Source organism: Mustelus asterias, chromosome 21 (genome assembly GCF_964213995.1).
Source record: "Mustelus asterias chromosome 21, sMusAst1.hap1.1, whole genome shotgun sequence".
NCBI classification, from domain to species: domain Eukaryota; kingdom Metazoa; phylum Chordata; class Chondrichthyes; order Carcharhiniformes; family Triakidae; genus Mustelus; species Mustelus asterias.
In genome coordinates this window covers 66482861-66505415 of record NC_135821.1, presented here as the reverse complement: position 1 = coordinate 66505415, position 22555 = coordinate 66482861, and the positions used below count along the sequence as shown (strand labels likewise).

At 41.2% G+C, this 22555-nt stretch overlaps 1 protein-coding gene across 1 annotated transcript in view; it reads right to left on the bottom strand.

Annotated features, from left to right (window-relative positions):
* LOC144509368 (14-3-3 protein beta/alpha-1-like) overlaps positions 1-21029 on the bottom strand; it is a 34526-nt gene extending 13497 nt beyond the window's left edge. Inside the window, exon 1 of the mRNA XM_078238101.1 lies at positions 20520-21029. Within this exon, the coding sequence (XP_078094227.1) occupies positions 20520-20822 (303 nt within the window). The 5' untranslated portion in view covers positions 20823-21029. The remainder of the gene's footprint in view (positions 1-20519) is intronic.
* Between the last annotated feature and the right edge of the window lie 1526 nt (positions 21030-22555).

The window sequence follows — 22555 nt, the reverse complement described above, 5'->3', positions numbered from 1 at the left end:
TGCCGCAAGCAAGGATGGAGAATTTGGCGCTCAGCCAAGTCTCTGCACACTGCAGCGGGACCAGAGAATCCCGCTGGCGTGAATGGCCGGAGAATTCCAGCCAACTGTTAATGCAAATTGTGAACAGTAGCCTCAGCACTGATCCTCATGGAACACCATCTCCCACTCCAAAACAATTAATCTTTACTCCCACTCTCTGCCTTGAAGCCAGAATCCACTCAACCACTTACCCAACTCAATGTTCTCTGATCTTATTCATTAGTCTATTATACGGCATTTTATTGAAGGCCTTTTCAAAATCCAGATAAATTAAATTACATCTGCTGCATTTACCATTGTTTACTCTGTTACAGTCTCAAAAAATTCAGTAAGATTGGTCAAACAGTTTTCCCTTTGAAAACTATGCTGATTTTTCATTACTACCATTTCTAGATGTTGTTCAATTCTCACCTTTCGTATCAATGCCTTTATTTTTCCTACAACCACTGTTAAAGTGACTGACCATTGGACATATTCTGTCCCCTTTCTTAAATTTTGGAATTATGTTAGCTATTTGCCACAGAAGCAGAAGTGAACTATTTGGCATATTAAGCCTACTCCATCATTCAATATTATGGCTAATCAGACTGTGGCCTCAACTCCACTTTCCTGCCATAATCCTTGACTCTCTTGTAGATCAAAAATCTGTCTAGCTCAGCCTTGAATATATTCAATGATGGATTCTCCCACAAGGGGAAAGATCTTTTCAGCATTTAAGATCTTGTATGTTTCAATAAGATCACCTCTCATTCTTTTAAACTCCAACATGTATAGGCCCAGCCTGCTCAACCTTTCCTCATAAGACAGCCCTTCACTCCAGGTATCAGTCCAGTCTGAAAAGTTTCCAATGCAAGTACATCTTCCTGAAGGATGGAGACCCAGACTAGACCCAGTACTCTAGGTGCGGCATCACCAATGCCCTGTACAGCTGGAGCAAGACTTCCCCACTTTTATACTCCATTTCCCTTACACAAAGACCCCAACATTCCATTGGTCTTCCTAATTACTTGCTGTACCTTCATGCTAACATTTTGAGATTCATATACAAGGACAGACCGATCCCTCTTGTGCGACAGCATTCTGTACTATTTCTCCATTTAAATAATTCTGTTTTTCTATTCTTCCTGCCAAAGTAGACAACCTCATTTTTTCCCATATTATTCACCATCAGCCTAATTTTTGCCCACTCATTTAACCCATCTATATCCCTTTGCAGACTCTATCCTCCTCAATTTGCTTCCCTGCCTATTGTCAGCAAATTTGGCTACAATACAATCAGTCCCTTCATCCAAGTCAACAATATAGAGCGTAAATAGTTGAGGCCCCAGCACTGTTCTGTGGCACTCCACTTGTTAGTTTGCTAACCTGAAAATTATCCATTAATCTCAACTCTGCTTCCTGTTAGTTCACCAGTCTTCTATCCATGCTAACATATCACCCCAACACCATGAGCTCTTATCTTGTGCAGTAAGCATTTGTGTGGCACCATATCAAATGTCTTTTGGAAATCCAAATATGCTGCATCTACTGGTACCCCTTTATCCACCCTGTTGGCTGTATCTTTGAAGAACTCGACAATTTCACAAATTCACAAAAAAGATTTTGCTTGATTGTATTATGATTTTCTAAATATCCTGCTATTAGCCCCTTAATAAGGGATTGTAATATTTTTCCAATGATAAACGTTAGACTAACTGACCTTGTTTCCTGCCTTCAGTCTCCCTCCTTTCTTTATGAGAGGTTATGCCATTTGTGGTTTTCTGCTGAGGCCTTTCCAGAATCGTAGAAACCCTACAGTGCAGAAAGAGGCCATTTGGCCTATCGAGTCTGCACCGACCACAATCCCACCCAGGCCCTACCCCCATCTCCCTACACATTTACCCGCTAATCCCTCTAACCTACGCATCTCAGGACACTAAGGGGCAATTTAGCATGGCCAATCAACCTAACCCGCACATCTTTGGACTGTGGGAGGAAACCGGAGCACCCGGAGGAAACCCACGCAGACACGAGGAGAATGTGCAAACTCCACACAGACAGTGACCCAAACCGGGAATCGAACCCGGGTCCCTGGCGCTGTGAGGCAGCAGTGCTAACCACTGTGCCGCCCTCTTGGACGATTACAACGAATACATCCACCATCAATGTAGTCATTTCTTTTAATACCCTAGGAAGCAGGGTATCAGTTCCAGACTTTGGTCCAATTAGTTTTCCAAGCACTTTTTCTTGAGTGATTATGACTGTTTCAAGTTCCTCCCTCCGTGTCCCAATTTTCTATCATTCTTGGAATGCTTTTTATGTCTTATACTCTGAAGACAGATACAAGGTACTTGCCCCAAATCTCTGCTATTTCTATTTTCCCCATTATTAAATCCTCAAGTTTCATAATCTTAAGGGAGCAATACTCAGTTACTACTCTTTTTATATTTTTATTGAATTTTTTTTTACTGCCTTTATAATTCTTGTTAGTTTTCTTTCATGCTCTAATTTCTCCCTTTTTTAAAGTCATCCTTTGCGGGTTTCTAAAGTTTTCCTAATCTTCCGGCCCACCATTAATATTTGAATCTCTTCTTTCAATGTGATACCATCTGTAATTTTCTAGGTTGGCCAAACTGGTACATCCTTCTCCTGAGTCATCTTTTTCAATAGAACACATTTTTCAGTTCTGAAATACCTCCTCAAATGTCTGCCACTGCTTCTCTACCATCTTACCTTTTAATTGAAGTGGTAAAATCATTGAATGCAGAAGAGTCGCCCTGTGAATTAAGTACAGCACAAATCCCTGGTAAGCGGCTATGAAGATGTTTTAGTGCATTTCCCACCTTGCAGATGGGCAGCACAAACAAACTGACCAAAGGACAGAGGGTGAGAACTCTGATAACCACAAGCTGTAACAGCAGGTGTAGATGTTTGGATGGTGTAACCATGTAGGCGTACTTAGTTAGTAATCATTATAATTAGACAAGCATATAGAAGCTATAACTGGTTCAGCTGACAGATGAAGCTATCAGAACTATTAGTTGTAATTGGATATCAATGACTTGTATATCAGTCAGGGTGTCAGTACACCACCCGGTGGAAGGCAGGCACCCTCACTTTAGTGTGAATAAAAGACCAAAAGCTTCATCTGGTGCATCAAGGATGTAAAGTATGCATTTAGCTGGACAGCGGCAAAATTCCGTACCATAGCCCATTTAATTTTAGCCAACTCTATGTTCATTTTTTATTCATTCGTGGGACATGGGCATCGCTTGCTGGGTCAGCATTTATTGCCCATTCCTAGTTGCCCTTGAACTGAGTGTCGCATTTGGTCATTTCAGGGGGCAGTTGAGAGTCAACCACATTGCTGTGGCTTTGGAGTCACATGTAGGGCAGACTGGGTAAGGATAGCAGATTTCCTTCCCTGAAGGAACATTAGTGAATCAGATGGGTTTTTCCAACAATCAACAATGGCTTCATGGTCATCAGCAGATTCTTAATTCCAGATTTTTTTTTATTGAATTCAAATTCCACCATCTGCCGTGGCAGGATTCGAACCTGGGTCCCCAGAACATTAGCTGAGTTTCTGGATTAATAGTCTAGCGATAATACCACTAGGCCATCGCCTCATGTCCTTGTAATTGCCTTTATTTATGTTTAAGACTATTTTCCAAACTACATTTCTCATCTTCAAACTGAATATGAAATCCTATCAGATTATATCACTTTAACCGAGAGGATTCTTTAGTATGAGGTTATTAATTATCCCTGTCTCATTACACATTACCAGGTTTAAAACAGACTCCTCCCTGGTTGGTTCCAGAATATATCATTCTGAGAAACTGCCCCAGATACACTCTTATGAACAAGACCTACAGGCTACCTTTGCCAAATTGATTCATCCAATCAAGAAGATTAAAATCTCCCAGAATTATTATAGTACCTTTCCTACAAGCCCCCACCATTTCTTGATTTATATTTTGTCCTACAGTTTCGTTACTATCGGGGGGCCTATAAACTATTCGCACCATCAGGGTTTGCTGTTGCTATTTCTCATCTCTAACCAAACTGATTCTACATCTTGATCTTCCAAACCAGGATCATTTCTCACTATACCTTTCTCTAACAAATTATTAAATGTGCAGCAAAGCCTCTATCTTTTTCCTTAGATTCTTTTAAAATGTTTGGCAGCAATCCATTCTTCCACCACCTCCCGAATTCTTATATTTTAAAAGCATTTCTCATTACTCACACATCATTCAATGTCATAACTGTTATATCTCCCTGATAAATAACAAAGTGAAATTATTTAATATTTCTGCCATATTTCTAGTATTACTTGTGGGATTATCTTGCCTATTGATTTATGGTCCTATTCCTAACAGTCTTCCTTTTATCATTGATGTGCCTGTAAAATATTTTGCTATTTTGCTCATGTCCCCTGATAATGCATTATGGGTCTTTTGTTTTCCAATTTTTTTTTATTTCTCCAATTCCTTCATAGTCTCTCTCATCATACAGTCCTCTGCTGTGCACTTAATATATGCTTCTTTCCTAAACCTCAATTGTTCTCTTGTGTCTTTATTCATCCAATGGAGGCTCAACTTCTGTTTGATTTGTTTCCTTTTACTGGAATATATATTTCCTGCACTCTGCTGGAAACAATTTTAAATGTTTCCAATCATCATTCTCCATCGTTGTTTGTCAATGCTGTTGCTAAATTTTATTTTCACCCCCACAAAATCTTCAATTTATTAACCTGGTTTTCGCCATAGATATAATCAGATTAAAGCATATTACATTATGATGCTATTGCTTAGATGTTCCCCTTCTTTTATTTTTCCTCATCTTCTCTGGCTCATTCCATAGAAACATAAAAACCAGAAGCAGTAGGCCATTCGAACCTGCTTCACCATTCATTTTGATCATCAAATTCAATATCCTGATTCCCCCCCTTCCCCCATATCCCTTTAGCCCCAAAGAATGTATCTAATTTCTTCTTGAAATCATTTCCGATTACAAGATAATGTTCCTTTGTTTGTTGATATATTGGATTAGAAGGGAGTCCTGTATACATTGCTGGAGCTCCATTCCCTCTACTACCTTTTCTGTCCAATTAATTTCAGAGTAATTGAAAGCCCCATGGTTATATATTTTTTATTCAATTCCTTAATTGACTCATATTTTGTCCGCTATTGTGTGTTCTGTAGAATAAATCTTTTGGTATGATTGGTTCTAATATTTTATCTCTATCCATACAGATTTGATTTCTATCTTGCCAATCACTGTGTTCCTTTTTTCTACTGCCAAGTTACTCACCTCAAAAGCCTGCCCACCACAAACCAACCAATGACCCCCCCCCCCGAACGAATGCAGTTCTAACACCCAAGTAAGTAGCTCAACACCACCCAGGTCAAAGCAGGGCGCTTGACTGACACCCTAACCACCATCTTAAACATTTGCTCCTTCCACAACCAATACATCCTGGCAACAGTGTGTGCCACTTACAAGATACAAAGCAGCAAATCACCAAGCCAGCAACACCCAAACCCTTGATCTCTGCCATTTTTAAAAAAACACAAGGGCAGAAGGCACCACCACCTGCAAGTTCCTCCCCAAGTCACACACTGTCCTTACCAAGAACTATATTGCCATTCCTTCATTGTTGCTGGGTAAAAATACTGAAACTTCCTCCCCAACAGCACTGTGGGTGCAACTACATCACACACACTGCAGCAGTGCAGGAAGTTGGCTCAACACCTTATGGAGGGTGATTAGGGATAGAGAATAAATGCTGGCCTTGCCAGCAATGCCTGCATCCCATGAATGCATTAAAAAAGCTCAAATTGCTTTCTACAAAAGAGTAGTGACTATATTACAAAATAGCTAATCGACTCTGAAGAGAGATATCCTGAGGATGTGAAAAGTGCTTAGTTTGCTCCTCCTTTCACATCAAGGGGAACCTAGCACAGTGGTGCTGTTACAGCAAGAGCAACATGTGACCCTTCACCTTTGGTGCAGCACATCTCCAGACATCCCTCCTAAGGAATGTTGACCAAATTGGAATCTAGTGCCAGTGCTCTTTCACTTTGTTCCTAAGCAGAAATGTTTGGTCTTTTCACAAAAAACTACTCAGTAGCACAATTGAAATCTAGAACACTGAATGTGGTGATCAAAAGTCCATATCTTGTGCAATGTTCTGCCGTTTAATCCATGTCTTTCATCCCATCTTCGACCTTCCTTTTGCCCTCTTTCCCATCCTCTTTCCTTTCACTAACTGTGCCTGTGTAAAATCTATTACATCACTAACATTTCATGGTTTTGATGAAAGGTCATTGATCCCAAAACATTCGCTCTCTCCACAGATGTTAAGGACTAGAATATTTCCAGCATTTTGAGGCAATTTCGAGTGCTCCACTTGTCTTCATTGAAATGGAGTTCCTAAATTCATCTGTATTTACTCTCAGTGAAAATCCCCTCTCACGATACACAGCCAACAACGCCAAGAGAAAACCAGATGAAGGACAGGTATATAAAATTAGTAAGGCAAGTTCTTGACACTAAGCATTTTAAAAGCACAGACATCACCAAAGTTTCAACAGACTTATCCGCAGTAAGGAAAAGACATTGAATGAAGAATTTATCTTCCATTGACAAAGCCACATATCAACGGGGAACAAGGTTAGCATGATATAATAAATTGTAATCTGCTGTGGGAAAAAGATGAACAAAATACCACGATTTGACTTTCAAGGCTTAAATTACTGCACAATTTCAATTGTTTCTTTTCTTTATGTAAATAAAATAAGGACAATCCTGAGCCAATACAAACATGGGTAATTCTGGGGGCAAGGGAGAGAAAAAAGATTTTAAAAAACTGACAGCTACCTCTTTGAAGAACAGTGCTCATCCCACCCCTCCAAATGCAATCAAGCAAGATCAGTTAAATCAATACTGCAGTTAGTTTTTACTGCTCAATGATACCGCAATACGGTATCACCCATCAAGCCATCCTTGCTATAGCACCCAGAGTTTAAACCTAGTGACAATATCCATTCTTTATCCTTTTTCGGAGCCTTGTTTCTTCAGAGGCTACTCATTGCCCAAGTACATCAAGAGTTTAAAAATATGAATGATTTCATTGTGGAGCAGTGCAGAGCGAAACTTGGAACAAAATGTTATTTTTAGTAGGAACCAGGCTCTTTCGTTGCCAAAAAGGGATGAAGGATGTATTTCCTGGCTAGCTTTAAGCTCTCGGTGCTTCAGCAGGAGTCATTCCTACTTGTGAATTTTCAAAGCAAAACTTCAAATTTAATTCCCGCTTCTTTCCCTCCACCCCCTTAAACTAAAAAAAAATTCAAATGGCCTTGGATTATGGGGGGAAAATATAGGAGCCATTTCAGGTCACACGCACATGCTGGCTAACCTTAGCAGTTGGTTCAACTTGCAGCTAAAAGGAGTAGTAAATGACAAGTGTCAATGGTTCACAACCAAAAACATATAGATAAGTGTTCTGCGGAAAACTGGAAGCACCAACCAGTTTTCTAACACAACACTTCACCACAGCTATTGGTTCAATAAACAGCTGGAACTATTCCACGTGTGTGCTTCTACCATCTGCTCAAGTATTTTCCCTTAAGTGAAACTTCTTCAGAAATGTAATCAACACCATAAAACTCGTACTTCATAGGATACACAATGTTTTTTTAAAACCCTGGTTATTGCTGAGAAGTGTGGCTGCAGAAAATAAAGGAAGTTATTGGAAATTTATGGTGATCATGTTGGGAGAGATAAGAAAATCCAAATACTATGATGAGATTTTTAAAATTGAAACAATTCTATAAAGTGAAATTGCTTGCAACAAACCAGAGGTATCAAAGAACAACATAAAACAATATTAAAAAGGCAATGAAAATAAATTTGATGCCAATCCTAACAGCAGCTCATTGAGGCAATTCAGTATTCCTGGCATGGGAAATTAAAATATGCACACTGGTACAGTGGGGGAGGTACACAAACTAAAACAAAGGTACGGAATTACAGCATTGTACATGAAACATGCATATGCCCCACCCCAGAATGATGAGTATACCAAAGGCTGACAATGGGCATCACAATTAGAAAGCTATTCCATTCTCAGCATTATTTTTCCCCTGAAAAAATACAACTGGAATTGAAGATAATGAAATGATTTCTCAGAAACTAGAGAAGATAACTTAAGATACCAATTCATCATGACTTATTGGGTAAATGCATCACATCATAGAGTGCTAAACCATACAGACTAGGTTTGATTCCTGCTCTGTGCTATGTTAGCTGATCTCAGCTGGATATAGCATTTAGGCATGTCCATAGCACAGGGAGGGGAGAAACAGACAAGGGTCATGCTCCTGATTGTCTGGTGGAAAGTATGAAGCTGTGGGTATTGAGTAATACAGTCAAGTGTAATCTGAATTTTCTTAATCTAATGTAGAGGTATTTTTATGGTTGTGTTTTCAGCCTGCCACCAACATCCCTCGCTTAGAATAAAATCACTTCCAGCACCTTGCACATCTCTCTCTGAAATTAAAATCACTTGTATAATTCAACACTTCATTTGAGACCCTACAACTGCCTTAGCTTGTGAAGCACTCCAGCTGGCCAGCAACTCCATTATCACTGCACTCAACTTCCAAGATAGTTGGAAAACTAGTTTTTTTTCATCTAGCAATTCATATGTTAGTTGTCCACGGGGATGGTGCCAGGGGACTGGAGAGTGGCGAATGTTGTTCCTCTGTTTAAGAAAGGGAATAGAAATGACCCTGGTAATTATAGACCAGTTAGTCTTACTTCGGTGGTTGGTAAGTTGATGGAAAAGGTCCTTACGGATGGGATTTACGACCATTTAGAAAGATGCGGATTAATCCGGGATAGTCAGCACGGATTCATGAAGGGCAAATCGTGCCTCACAAATTTGATAGAATTTTTTGAGGAGGTAACTAAGTGTGTTGATGAAGGTAGGGCAGTTGATATTATATACATGGATTTTAGTAAGGCGTTTGATAAGGTCCCCCATGGTCGGCTTATGATGAAAGTAAGGAGATGTGGGATAGAGGGAAAGTTGGCCGATTGGATAGGTAACTGGCTATCTGATCGAAATGTGGAGATGACGAAGGAGCAGTGCTCCAAAAGCTTATGGTATTTGCTACCAAATAAACCTGTTGGACTTTAACCTGGTGTTGTGAGACTTCTTACTGTATCTGATCGAAGACAGAGGGTGGTGGTGGATGGAAAATTTTCGGACTGGAGGCAGGTTGCTAGCGGAGTGCCACAGGGATCAGTGCTTGGTCCTCTGCTCTTTGTGATTTTTATTAATGACTTAGAGGAGGGGGCTGAAGGGTGGATCAGTAAATTTGCTGATGACACCAAGATTGGTGGAGTAGTGGATGAGGTGGAGGGCTGTTGTAGACTGCATAGAGACATAGATAGGATGCAAAGCTGGGCTGAAAAATGGCAGATGGAGTTTAACCCTGATAAATGTGAGGTGATTCATTTTGGTAGGACTAATTTACATGTGGATTACAGGGTCAAAGGTAGGGTTCTGAAGACTGTGGAGGAACAGAGAGATCTTGGGGTCCATATCCACAGATCTCTGAAGGTTGCCACTCAAGTGGATAGAGCTGTGAAGAAGGCCTATAGTGTGTTAGCTTTTATTAACAGGGGGTTGGAGTTTAAGAGCCGTGGGGTTATGCTGCAACTGTACAGGACCTTGGAATAGTGTGCGCAGTTCTGGTCACCTCACTATAAGGAGGATGTGGAAGCGCTGGAAAGAGTGCAAAGGAGATTTACCAGGATGCTGCCTGGTTTTGAGGGTAGGTCTTATGAGGAAAGGCTGAGGGAGCTAGGGCTGTTCTCTCTGGAGCGGAGGAGGCTGAGGGGAGACTTAATAGAGGTTTATAAAATGATGAAGGGGATAGATAGAGTGAACGTTCAAAGACTATTTCCTCGGGTGGATGGAGCTATTACAAGGGGGCATAACTATAGGGTTCATGGTGGGAGATATAGGAAGGATATCAGAGGTAGGTTCTTTACGCAGAGAGTGGTTGGGGTGTGGAATGGACTGCCTGCAGTGATAGTGGAGTCAGACACTTTAGGAACATTTAAGCAGTTATTGGATAGGCACATGGAGCACACAGGATGATAGGGAGTGGGATAGCTTGATCTTGGTTTCAGATAAAGCTCGGCACAACATCGTGGGCCGAGGGGCCTGTTCTGTGCTGTACTGTTCTATGTTCTAGTTTGTCAAGCTGTGTCCTTGAACAAAGCTATGTTATTACTTAATTGAATTAAATTGTCCCATCTCTATTAACTGGAGCAATATCCCTAGATTTGTTTGAAACATTACTTACTCAAATGACTCCATATAATCAACCTCACGACAACAGAGAAAAGTATAGACCAAACAATTTAGAGGAAATAGGAAGTGAACTCAGGGCATGTATCACAAGTGTTGAATATCACTGACAATTAATCATTTTGATCGGGATTTAACCTTAGATTTCAATTCTTAACTTCAAATCAAGGCTTCTAACAAGAGGTTTATAATTGTTATAAAAACAGATTTAACTGCAGAATAAAGCATGATAGGTGCATTGTTTAATTAGGATACATTAAAAATACAGAACCCACATAACATAAGGAAGCAGGTGACCATGATTTATTTGTGGGGAATTAGAAGAGGATAAGATGTATTTGGGAAACAGGAGACACGAAGATATAATGCTTACTATTTTCAAATTAAGCCCAAACAACTGAATCCCACTGACGTAGTCAATAGGGTCAATTTGGCATCCAGATATCTTGCGGCATGGTTGCTTTGTTTTACTGATAGAGATTCAGAACAAATGGGACCCAAGTGAGTTAAAAGGCAGTTAGTTATTCTGCTTACTTTGCTTGTTAAATGTTACAAAGCCATTTTACATTTTGCAGTGCTGTTTCTGCAGAGATACAGAATGTACAGTAATGTTGAAAGTGATAATCCCAGAGGATCTGAATAATACAAAATATTCTCATCCATAGAAAACACTTTCCATATACTGTATTGAAGAAAAAGCATCTCAACATTTGTAAATACGTGCTTGTAGCAAAAATATTTAAAAGGTTTAACTTGCGAAATATAAACACGCTGCAAATCACTCAGTTAAAAATAAAATTATGTTTTTGCTCATGTTAAAAGTAGATCCTTTTTTTTTAAAAGAGGAAATGACCGTGAAGCAATTCAAACTTGCTCTTGTACTGACCTTATCTATCCTTATTATCAGAACCTCCATTTTAAGGCCAAGCTGCCAGATAATCACACCTAGTGGATCTAATAATGTTTAATATTGGCAGCAGTGGTGGTGTCTTGGGCAGCATTCTTAGAATTACCCTTATTGCATTTGAAAACTGTTTTAGAATGCTAATTGATATCACTTCATTTATTGTTTAAACTGCATTCGCTTATGATCAATAAGGTTTGAAAGAGTTGAGTGAAGAACTGAATCAGCACAAGACATGAATTATGAATCATTCTTCTAACTTTATAATACCATCTATCATTCCCTGCTTCCTTTCCCCTTCCTCTTACTGAAACTGCACCTTTGTGGATATATTGGTCTACAAATGCCAAATAGCCTGTAATACTTCAGCCAAGTAACCACTTTGCATGTGATTTCTGATAGTATGTATTGGTAGCCTATTCAACCACAAGGGGCAAAGCTAGCCCATCCTCACCTGACATCTAGGAACGGTCATTTGGAATTGTGAATCCTGATCTACTGCTTGCTAACCCATAGCACTACGGTCAGTTGTAGTAACCTTACTGCCATTACCAGCTAAATCAGCAATTCCAAGTTCAAACCTGGGTCTGCATGATTTAGTTACTGACTGTCTTAGTCAGATGAGTCAGTGCTTTTGCTTCCAACGTAGCTCACTGATGCAGCGTCAAGTGCAACGTCTAGTCTTGGCAAGGGGATGAGGAGAAAAATAAAAGTGATCAATCTATCTACAAGTATGAAAATGGCCTTCAGCAGTTTTATTTTTCAAATCTGCAGTATCAATGAATCCTCTAACTTAGACATTAAACTGACGGACAGAAATATTCCACAGCAACATCTGAAGAGTAGTGTGCTCCAGGTACAGAAGCTAACATTTACCCAGCAAGCAACACCTCAAAAACAGATTAACTCATTGCTGTTTGTTTAGCCTTGCTATATGCAAATTGGCTGCTGCATTTGCCCACATTATGATTTATACATCAAAAGTAATCAATTGCCTGTGAAGCACATCGAGATATCTGGAAGATATGCAGAAATTCATGCTCTCTCTATTTTTTTCTTTATTACTCCTCATTAGATGAATGCACCATTCAGTGGAACAATGGGTTACATAAGAAAGTCTTGAACTTGGTTCCCGCTAATTTGGGAGGTACAAGTGGCATATGCACATCATTTTGTGTGGGTGGGGCAGAAGGGTAGGTATTAGAAGCACAGAGAAAAGAAAGAAATCAACCAGGGTTGCAATTCAGAATCAAACAACTGCTGCTGGAAATAAAAAATAAAATATTAAAAGTTTCAAACAAGAAAGCAGAAATTGCTTGATAGCTGGAAATACTGGCAGTCAGGCAATATCTATGTAGATAGAAAACTGGTTTGATTAACTTTCTGGGTCTATGACTTTTAGTCAATTGATATACTTGAATTATTAATTTAATCATTTTTCCCCCTTTCCACAGCTGCTGACTGACCTGCTGAGTGCTGCAGGATTTGACTCTGTCAGCAAGTGAACACAAGTGATTACAGCAATGAGCCCAGTGGTCAAATAGCTTTCTATTCATTTAGGATGTGTTCATTCTCACGAATAGCCGACTGCACATACCTGTGAAACTGTATCCCAGCAGCACAACTGTCTCCAGGAAAGGAAAAGAAAAAGGGAGCAAAGGATTGAGGATAAAAACACCCCTGAAAATTTTAAAATAACCATATAACGCTTTGGAACAATCTCACGGTTCAAATGATATGGACTTGGTTTACAATTTATGGTCTCCATTAGATTAGTGACTTGCAGTTAATTGAAATTGGTGTTCTTTACAAATACATTTAGACTCCAAATATGTACGTATTGTAATAGCACCCACTCACCCAATAGTGCACAGTATTAAGACATACAGTCAAAAGTCTATAAGTGGTTTATGTCATGTGAAGAAATTAGGGGGAGATGATAGCGTAGTCGTAATGTCACTAGACCAATAATCCAGAGGCCCAGGCTATAGGCTCTGGACATGGGTTTAAATCACACCAGGGCAGCTGGCAGAATTTAAATGCAAATAATAATCTGGAAAAGCTAGGAAGCTGAAAACTCACAACCAATGGCAAGTGATCTCTCAGGTTATTGAGGCCATTGGTAAGAAGCAGAAATAGAATCTAACTGTACTAGAAGTCATGTTCATGATGAAAAGGGCATGGAAGATGAAGGAAGCCATGATTGTCACCTGCTTCCACCATGTGTGGTTCAAAGTGCATCAGATGATGAGAATGAGGAGGAGCAGAGCATGCTCAACCAACCTGGTGACAAGGGATTTTCACCTGGCTGTGGAAGGCTGGCATGGAAATTCCAGCAGACAACCGTGGAAACTGTGGAGATGGATGATGCGTGATAGAACTGACAAACGCTGCCATCATGGATCATAGAATCCCTACAGTGCAGAAGGTGGCCATTCGGCCTGCACCGACAACAATCCCACCCAGCCCTATTCCCGTTACCTCACGTATTTGCCCTACCAGTCCCCTGACACTAAGGGTCAATTTAGCATGGCCAATCCACCTATCCTGCACATCTTGAGTGTGGAAGGAAACCTGAGCACCTGGAGGAAACCCACACAGACATGGGGAGAACATGCAAACTCCACACAGATAGTCACCCAAGGCTGGAATTGGACCCGGGTCCCTGGTGCTATGAGGCAGCAGCGCTAACCACTGCCACCATGCTGCCCCAATGGATGCATACATGTCCTTCAACCGAAGAGGTTGATGATCCTGAAGAGTTCACTGAATGGTCATCTACTTACTCTCCCTAACTGATGCTTCAAAGACCATAGAGATGCTCAGGTATTTTGCACTGCATGTTGAATTGCATTAACTACATGGTGGAATGTTTTGCACACAATCCACATCAAAACCAGAAAAAGATTAGCGTTCTCCCAGAGCTAAGTCCTGGGCTTCAATGCAAAGCCTCAGCCTTTCGCAAGGTCATATCATTGCATGGTATGCACAAATTGAATCAAGACTTTTTCACACATTTACTGCATTATTGTGTTTTCATTCGACATTTAAATCTATCATTTCAATGCAGACCACATTTGTAGGCATATTGAGTTACATAGAGACACAATCATGTGGTCCTCTTCGGCTATCACAAAGCTCTGTTTAACAAATTTGGCGGCAGTTCCCCTGGGAATTGATTCATTTTTTTAAACCCCATTCACACGCCAAACTTGCATGAGCAGAAGCATCATGCAGCAGAGCTAAACAATTCCACAATCAATGGATCAGATTATAGCTCTGCAGTCCTGCCACATCCAGTCATGAATGATAGTGCACAATTAAACAACTAACTGGAGGAAGAGCCTCCATAAATATCCCCATCCTCAAAAATGGAGAAAGTCCAGCAAAACAGTGCCAAAACAAGCCAAAATCAAGAGGGGAGGTGAGAGCAACCACACTTGATATATTTTGACCAATTATAGCTTCAAGGAGTCCTGGCAAAATTGAAGTCATTGGGAAACGGGGCGGAATGACTCTTCACTAGTTGCAGTCATGCCTGGCACTAAGGAAGGTTGCTGGAGGCCAAGTCAGTCCCACATCATTACTGCTGGAATTCATCAGTGTAATTTCCTAGGCTCAACTACCTTCAGCTGCTTCATCAATGACATTCCTTCCATCATAAGATCAGAAGTGGGGATGTTCACTGATGATTACACAATGTTCTGTACTAGTGCAACTCCTTAGGTACTGAAGCAGTCTGTGTCCATATGCAGAAAAGTCTAAAACATTCCGGTTTGGTTGATGTGAGGGGTGAATGTTACTTGCCACTTAAGCGGCAGGTAATGGCCATCTTTAATAAGAGAGAATCTAACTATCTCCCCTTCCATTCTTACCATTAACCAAAGACTGAACTAAAGCAGCCATATAAATACAAAGGCGACAAGGACAGATCAGAGGCTGAGAATTCCAAAACAAGTAACATTTCTACTGACTTTCCAAAGCCTGTCAACCATCTACAGGACACAAGTCAGGTGTATAACGGAATACACTCCATTTGTCTGGATGAGTGCAGCTCCACTGTCAGGAAGCTCAACACCATCCAGAACAAAGCAGCCTACTTGATCAGCATCTGATCCTCCAAACTAAATATTCACTCTCTCCACCAACAACAACACAGCAGCAGCAGTATGTAACATATACAAGATGCACAAGGCTCCTTTGACAGCAGCTTGCAAACCTGTGACCTCTACCACCTAAAAGGACAAGGGCAGTAGATACTCGGGAACACCACCACCTGCAAGGTATCTTCCTAGTCACACACCATCCTGACTTAGAACTATATTACTATTCCTTCAATATCCTTGGATAAAAATCCTGGAACTCCCTCCCCAACAGCACTGTGGGTGCACCTACATGACCTGGAACTACAGCAGTTCCAGAAGTGGATCAACATCACCTTCTCATGGGCAATTAGGAACGGGCACCAAATGTTGGTCTTGCAGTGAAGCCCAAATCCCATGAAAGAATAAAAACACAAATAAGCATAAAACATTGAAAGGTTCAACAGGTAAATGTGAATGCTTTGCAATCAATTGGTATTATCTACTTCATCTGGGACTGCCAAGCAGCTGGGAAGTGTTAACATACTGACTGAGGACTGAGACTGTTTTTTTTGTTGGGTATGGAAAAGAAAGTTTGTACATGGTCATTGTGAACAGAACTGATATTTTCCAACATTTAAGAATCACTAGGTGTTATCTTTACAGCAGAATCAGACAACACAGAAACTGTATCTCATTTTTCTTTGTCTGCACTCAACTGATTTCAAATGATTGTTTTCTACATCTTTGATGCAAACTGGAAGAGGGCTTTTGGTAAGTAATGCAAGGATAACCAAGTGTCTTTTAGAAGTGCATTTTGATGCTGAAGATATAATTGTAAAATTATATCTCACACACAATAATATAGTGGAAATCTCTGTTCTGTGGTAATATTCTTGTTAGAATCAGAAGTCATAGGGTCAAATACACTCATGGGATTTGAGTACATTATCTAGAATGACACTTCAGTGCATTACTTAGGGAGTGCTGCACTGTGCAAAAGATAGCATCTCTGACAAAGTATTAAAGAAAGACCCCTCTGTCCTCAGGTGAAAAATAAAAGATCCCATGATAGTACGAGCAGCACAGAGCTCCCAGTGCACTACCTAACATTTATCCTCAAACATTAAAAAAAGGTGAACTGTTCATTTGTGGGATCTTGCCTTGCACAAACTGGCTGTAGCATCTACCTACATATGTGGCTACACTTCAAAAAGCAATTAAATGGTTGTGATGAATTTTGGGATGGCCTGAGGATGTGAAAGGCAGTGTGTCACTGCAAGTTTCTTCTTTTGTAAAACAAACCACTGATTGCTTTCAAACATCTCCCAGGAAGAAAGTTCGATGCTCTGGTAATAACTGGTCAAAAATTGACATAGAATATTTAAGACATTTGATAAAATTTGAATTTGTAGTGTCACTGATCGGAATTCCAGCAGCTAAAAACAGTTAGCCATAAATTGCAGGTCAACACTAATTTATATGTAGATCTATATAACGCAGTGCTACTGGAGGTTTCCTGCGGAACACAGTGCCCCCCAATTGTGGCCTCCAACAAGCACATTGTTCCATAGCTTGCCAGCTCAACAGTCAGTAAAAATGCGTGTCCTAGCTTCTTTTAACAAAGAGCAAAATAAACAGTGCAATTATGGCCTGGATATGTTAAATGCTCCAAACTGCATTACTGGAGTACCAGCGCAAAGAAGAACTTATTACAGGGTCTATGTGAATTAATCAATATAATACACTGATCTATAATTCCTGGAAGCCAGAAAGAGGCAAACATTTTAAGTCTGCTGACTGACATTATGGTAGGGACAAGGATACTGTTAGTTACTTTCAATTTAACCACTTCTACATAAAATTTAAAATCAGTGGATGTTAGGCCTCTCTTGAAGACTACTGGTGAAAACAAGGAAGCATCGAAGGCGGCAGAGTGGGTTTTCTGCCCACCTCTCGGTCAGGAATAAAATACAACTTGAAGCAACACAAAGCAGCGAAAAATATCAAAGGGGATATGAAACAATGTTTTGGAAGTCTACATCATTTGCAAAGATCATACATCCTAAATTCATGCATAAAAGGATGCCAGCTACATCCTAGCTCATTTAGGAATTGTGTCTAAACTTGGAATCAATATTCCCAGTACAATCGATAAATCTACAAATCAATATCTAGGTTCAATTAATAAAGTTACTATCTGCTGGAAAACTGGTTAAAAAGACTCAGATATAGTCCCTAATTTATGCATGTCCAACTAAACTCAGTCTGGACAGCAGCAGAGGGCTACCATTGGCCTTAATGGTTCAGCTGGGAAGGAGTGGCAGCCAAAGTGTTTACTTCTAATCATTATCCAGTATCCCTTCACGGAAAATCAAAGACAATATGTAATGGGTGAGAAGATCTGCGGCACGGTGGCACAGTGGTTAGCACTGCTGCTTCACAGCTCCAGGGACCTGGGTTCGCTTCCCGGCTTGGGTCACTGTCTGTGTGGAGTTTGCACATTCTCCTCGTGTCTGCGTGGGTTTCCTCCGGGTGCTCCGGTTTCCTCCCACAGTCCAAAGATGTGCGGGCTAGGTTGATTGGCCATGCTAAAAATTGCCCTTAGTGTCCTGAGATGTGTAGGTTAGAGGGATTAGTGGGTGGATATGGGGGTAGGGCCTGGGTGGGATTGTGGTCGGTGCAGACTCGATGGGCCGAATGGCCTCTTTCTGTACTGTAGGGTTTCTATGATTTCTATGATCTGGCATGACTATAATATTCCACAATTGTGCAACTTGTCAGTAGGTTCACATAGGAACATGGGACACTTGAGTGAAATACTAGTCATTTATGACGCTGCAGCCCAACCATGAGAAGTTTCAAATCCATGAACTACCCGCACAGATTAGCGAAAATTTCAAATCTGCTAAGTCTCTAAATGTAGACAGTTTGGGCAGATTCCAGTTGGAGGAATTTCTTCTTGCTCATCATATTCGATGCTTAAAAATACTGTAATTAATTTAAAACCAATTCAACACCTCTGTTGTAAGTGCAATCAACAATTTGACACACATCTATAAAGAGAGGTTACCAAATATCTGATGCCCAAAGTGACCCATTATCCACCTTAATCAGATAAACCCATTTCTGTGCACCTCTACAGTATATATTTTACTGTATATAGGAAGGAATAACAGTCATCTCATTGGTGCAGAATTTCAGATGTCCTTATCAGCGGTCCTCGACACACTCCACTGGTGCTCAAAATCCCTCCCACGTCATTGTCACTTTCAGAATTAACTTTTCCAAAGCCCCCGTCACCTCTTCCCCCCCCAACCCACTGTATTCTATAGCACTCAAAATCCTACTAAAAATCAAATATACTGGATCTCCATCTTATCAACTTCAACATGGTCAATCTCACCTTAAGTCTACCACAATCCTTCCCTGATGTTTGCAGCATCCTCAAGTCCTGCAATTCTGTTCGACATCCTTTCTTACTCCAAGATCATTCTATATAGTTCCCCCACACGGTCTGCTTTGCCAACAATGGCAGAGCCTATCCTCATATAATTCTTAAACTCTGGGACTTCTCCTCTAATCACCTCTCTTGCTGCACCTTTCCATACCTTCAAAATTCTTCCATAAATAAACACAGCATCTTTGGCCAAATTCCCTTCCAACTTGGATCTAAAGTTAAACTTCACCAAGTCAGCGCAAGTAGTTGCTTGTCCTTGCTACAATTAGTTTGTGTTAATTATTGTATTTTCTTTTTAAAACATTTTATCTCTCAAATCTGAGTATCCATCTTATAAAATATTGAAATGGGCAGAAAGTCTTGCTTAATACAAATACAATTCATGAGAAATGCTAGTATTTGAATTTTAGTTCTCCATTGCATTTAAATCTGAGACCAGATAGCTAAACAGCAGCTTTGCATCTTTAATACAGAGCCAGTCTAACCCTATGCAAATGTACATTGATGAGGCAGTCATTTGCTTTCAGTCTGTGAATAGAGAACTTTTTATTATATAATCTGGAAGCATGAATGACTAAAAATTTGACACAAGGCTGGAATTTTCTCATAAATAGTCTTGGGCTTGGCTATTCAAACAGTACATTAATGGAACAAAAAATGCATGCCAGTTTAGTTGGAGACTCAATGTACAATCAATTGCTTTGTGTGCATTGCCACCTCGATTAAATATAATAAAATGTCATCGATGAATTACAACAAATCTCCACCTGGTGAATTTTGAATCTGAGGCCTTAAGCAGTGCTTAAGTGCTGACAATACATCTCCTCATAAAAATTAATTTTTAATGAATTAGCAATTCACCCTCTGACCCATTTCAGTGTGGTAAGCAAAACTATAATGAATGACCTCTGAAGAGGTCACCTGCATGAGTTGATAGTTACAGGGGGGTGGGTATGTGCTCTCATACCCGCTCATCATTCCTGTACCATCAAACATGGTTAACGCCAACTTGCTAACAAAGCATGAGGTTATTCTTTTCACATGGGGATGACAAATTGCCCATTTAACAATGGCAGCCTTCTCGACTCTGAATCTCAAGTCCCCACAACGCTCCCTCATTTATAAAAGGGATAAATATCCATGCAAAGACAAAATTGTTTCATACAAGGGGGAGGAAGAGAGGGAAAAAAAGGGAGCCCCGTTTATATTTAGAAAAAAGGACCACTCGCTTTTCAAAAAACACCGTTTCATTCGAAATGAATGAAATGTGCCACAGCCTGGCAATCGCGAATCTGGCCGGATGAATCTTAATTTTATCTCTTTTGGGTGCCAGAGCAGGGTGAGGCACACAGGATGCCGAGGGCGACGTGTTTGCTGGGATGTACGTTGGCGTTTCCAGCCGCCCACCCCGCCCGATAACTGCAGCTCAATGCAGAGGAAAGGTTGTCCTCTCCTCCATTTTCTACAGGTTACACTGTGTGTGTCTGAATGGTGGAGGAGCGGCTCTGGAGCCAGCGGCTGGTTAATTAATTAACCAGCTCCCCAACATGTCAGAGGGTGAAGGGGAGGGAGGGGGTGGCTCTCCCTCCTTTACCCCTTTGCGATGATTGAATTGAATGTGAGTGTATAGATTCACCCCCCCTCCCCTCCTTCCTTCCTCACCAGGACATCATTGCAGATCTCCCGGAGCTCAGCCTCCACCTTCTCCCGGTACTCCTTCACCATGTGCAGCTTCTTCTCGCTGCCGCCGCCCTCGCCGGTCTTCTGCTCGATGCTGGAGATGACCCTCCAGGCCGAGCGGCGGGCCCCCACCACGTTCTTGTAGGCGACCGAGAGCAGGTTGCGCTCCTCGTTTGACAGCTCCTCGCCCCACTCGGTGACCGCCTTCATCGCGGCCGCCATGTCCTCGTAGCGCTCCGCCTGCTCCGACAGCTTCGCCTTCTGCACCAGCTCGTTCTTATCCATGGCCGACCTGCTGCTTTTTTAAAAAAAATTTGTTGGGTTTTTTTTTAATGTTTAAAAATGCCCCCCCCACTGTTTGGATCTTATGCTTTCTCCCCGGTTGAGCGGTGCCTGCTGAAGCCCGGAGCTCTCTCTCCCTCTCTCTCACTCACTCGGCTCCTCGAAACCAAATGGCGGTTGAGGTCTCCTTCCCCCGGACAGCGTGTCTGCGCATGCGTCGCCCCCACCGCGCGCCCTGCCCCTACCAAGGGCTGACGTCATTGAGTAGACCAAAAAAACTGCAGAAGACTTGACCCATCTGAGTCATCCCAAATTCTGATTATTTGATTGATTTATTATTGTCACGTGTATTGGGATACAGTGAAAAGTAATGTTGCTTGCGCACTATACAGACAAAACGTACCATTCATAAAGTACATAGGGGAAAAAGATTTGATTTATTGTTGCATATATTGGCATACAGTGAAAAGTATTGTTTCTTGCGCTACAGATAATCCATACCATTCATAAAGTACATAGGGGAGAAGGATGTGATTTGATTTATTATTGTCACATGTATTGGGATACAGTGAAAAGTAATGTTGCTTGCGCACTATACAGACAAAACATACCATTCATAAAGTACATAAGGGAAAAGGATTTGATTTATTGTTGTCACATGTATTGGGATACAGGGAAAAGTAATGTTGCTTGCGCACTAGAACATAGAACAGTACAGCACAGAACAGGCCCTTCGGCCCACGATGTTGTGCCGAGCTTTATCTGAAACCAAGATCAAGCTATCCCACTCCCTATCATCCTGGTGTGCTCCATGTGCCTATCCAATAACCGCTTAAATGTTCCTAAAGTGTCTGACTCCACTATCACTGCAGGCAGTCCATTCCACACCCCAACCACTCTCTGCATAAAGAACCTACCTCTGATATCCTTCCTATATCTCCCACCACGAACCCTATAGTTATGCCCCCTTGTAATAGCTCCATCCACCCGAGGAAATAGTCTTTGAACGTTCACTCTATCTATCCCCTTCATCATTTTATAAACCTCTATTAAGTCTCCCCTCAGCCTCCTCCGCTCCAGAGAGAACAGCCCTAGCTCCCTCAACCTTTCCTCATAAGACCTACCCTCCAAACCAGGCAGCATCCTGGTAAATCTCCTCTGCACTCTTTCCAGCGCTTCCACATCCTTCTTATAGTGAGGTGACCAGAACTGCACACAATATTCCAAATGTGGTCTCACCAAGGTCCTGTACAGTTGCAGCATAACCCCACGGCTCTTAAACTCCAACCCCCTGTTAATAAAAGCTAACACACTATAGGCCTTCTTCACAGCTCTATCCACTTGAGTGGCAACCTTTAGAGATGTGTGGATATGGACCCCAAGATCTCTCTGTTCCTCCACAGTCTTCAGAACCCTACCTTTGACCCTGTAACCCACATTTAAATTAGTCCTACCAAAATGAATCACCTCTCATTTATCAGGGTTAAACTCCATTTGCCATTTTTCAGCCCAGCTTTGCATCCTATCTATGTCTCTTTGCAGCCTACAACAGCCCTCCACCTCATCCACTACTCCACCAATCTTGGTGTCATCAGCAAATTTACTGATCCACCCTTCAGCCCCCTCCTCTAAGTCATTAATAAAAATCACAAAGAGCAGAGGACCAAGCACTGATCCCTGTGGCACTCCGCTAGCAACCAACCTCCAGTCTGAAAATTTTCCATCCACCACCACCC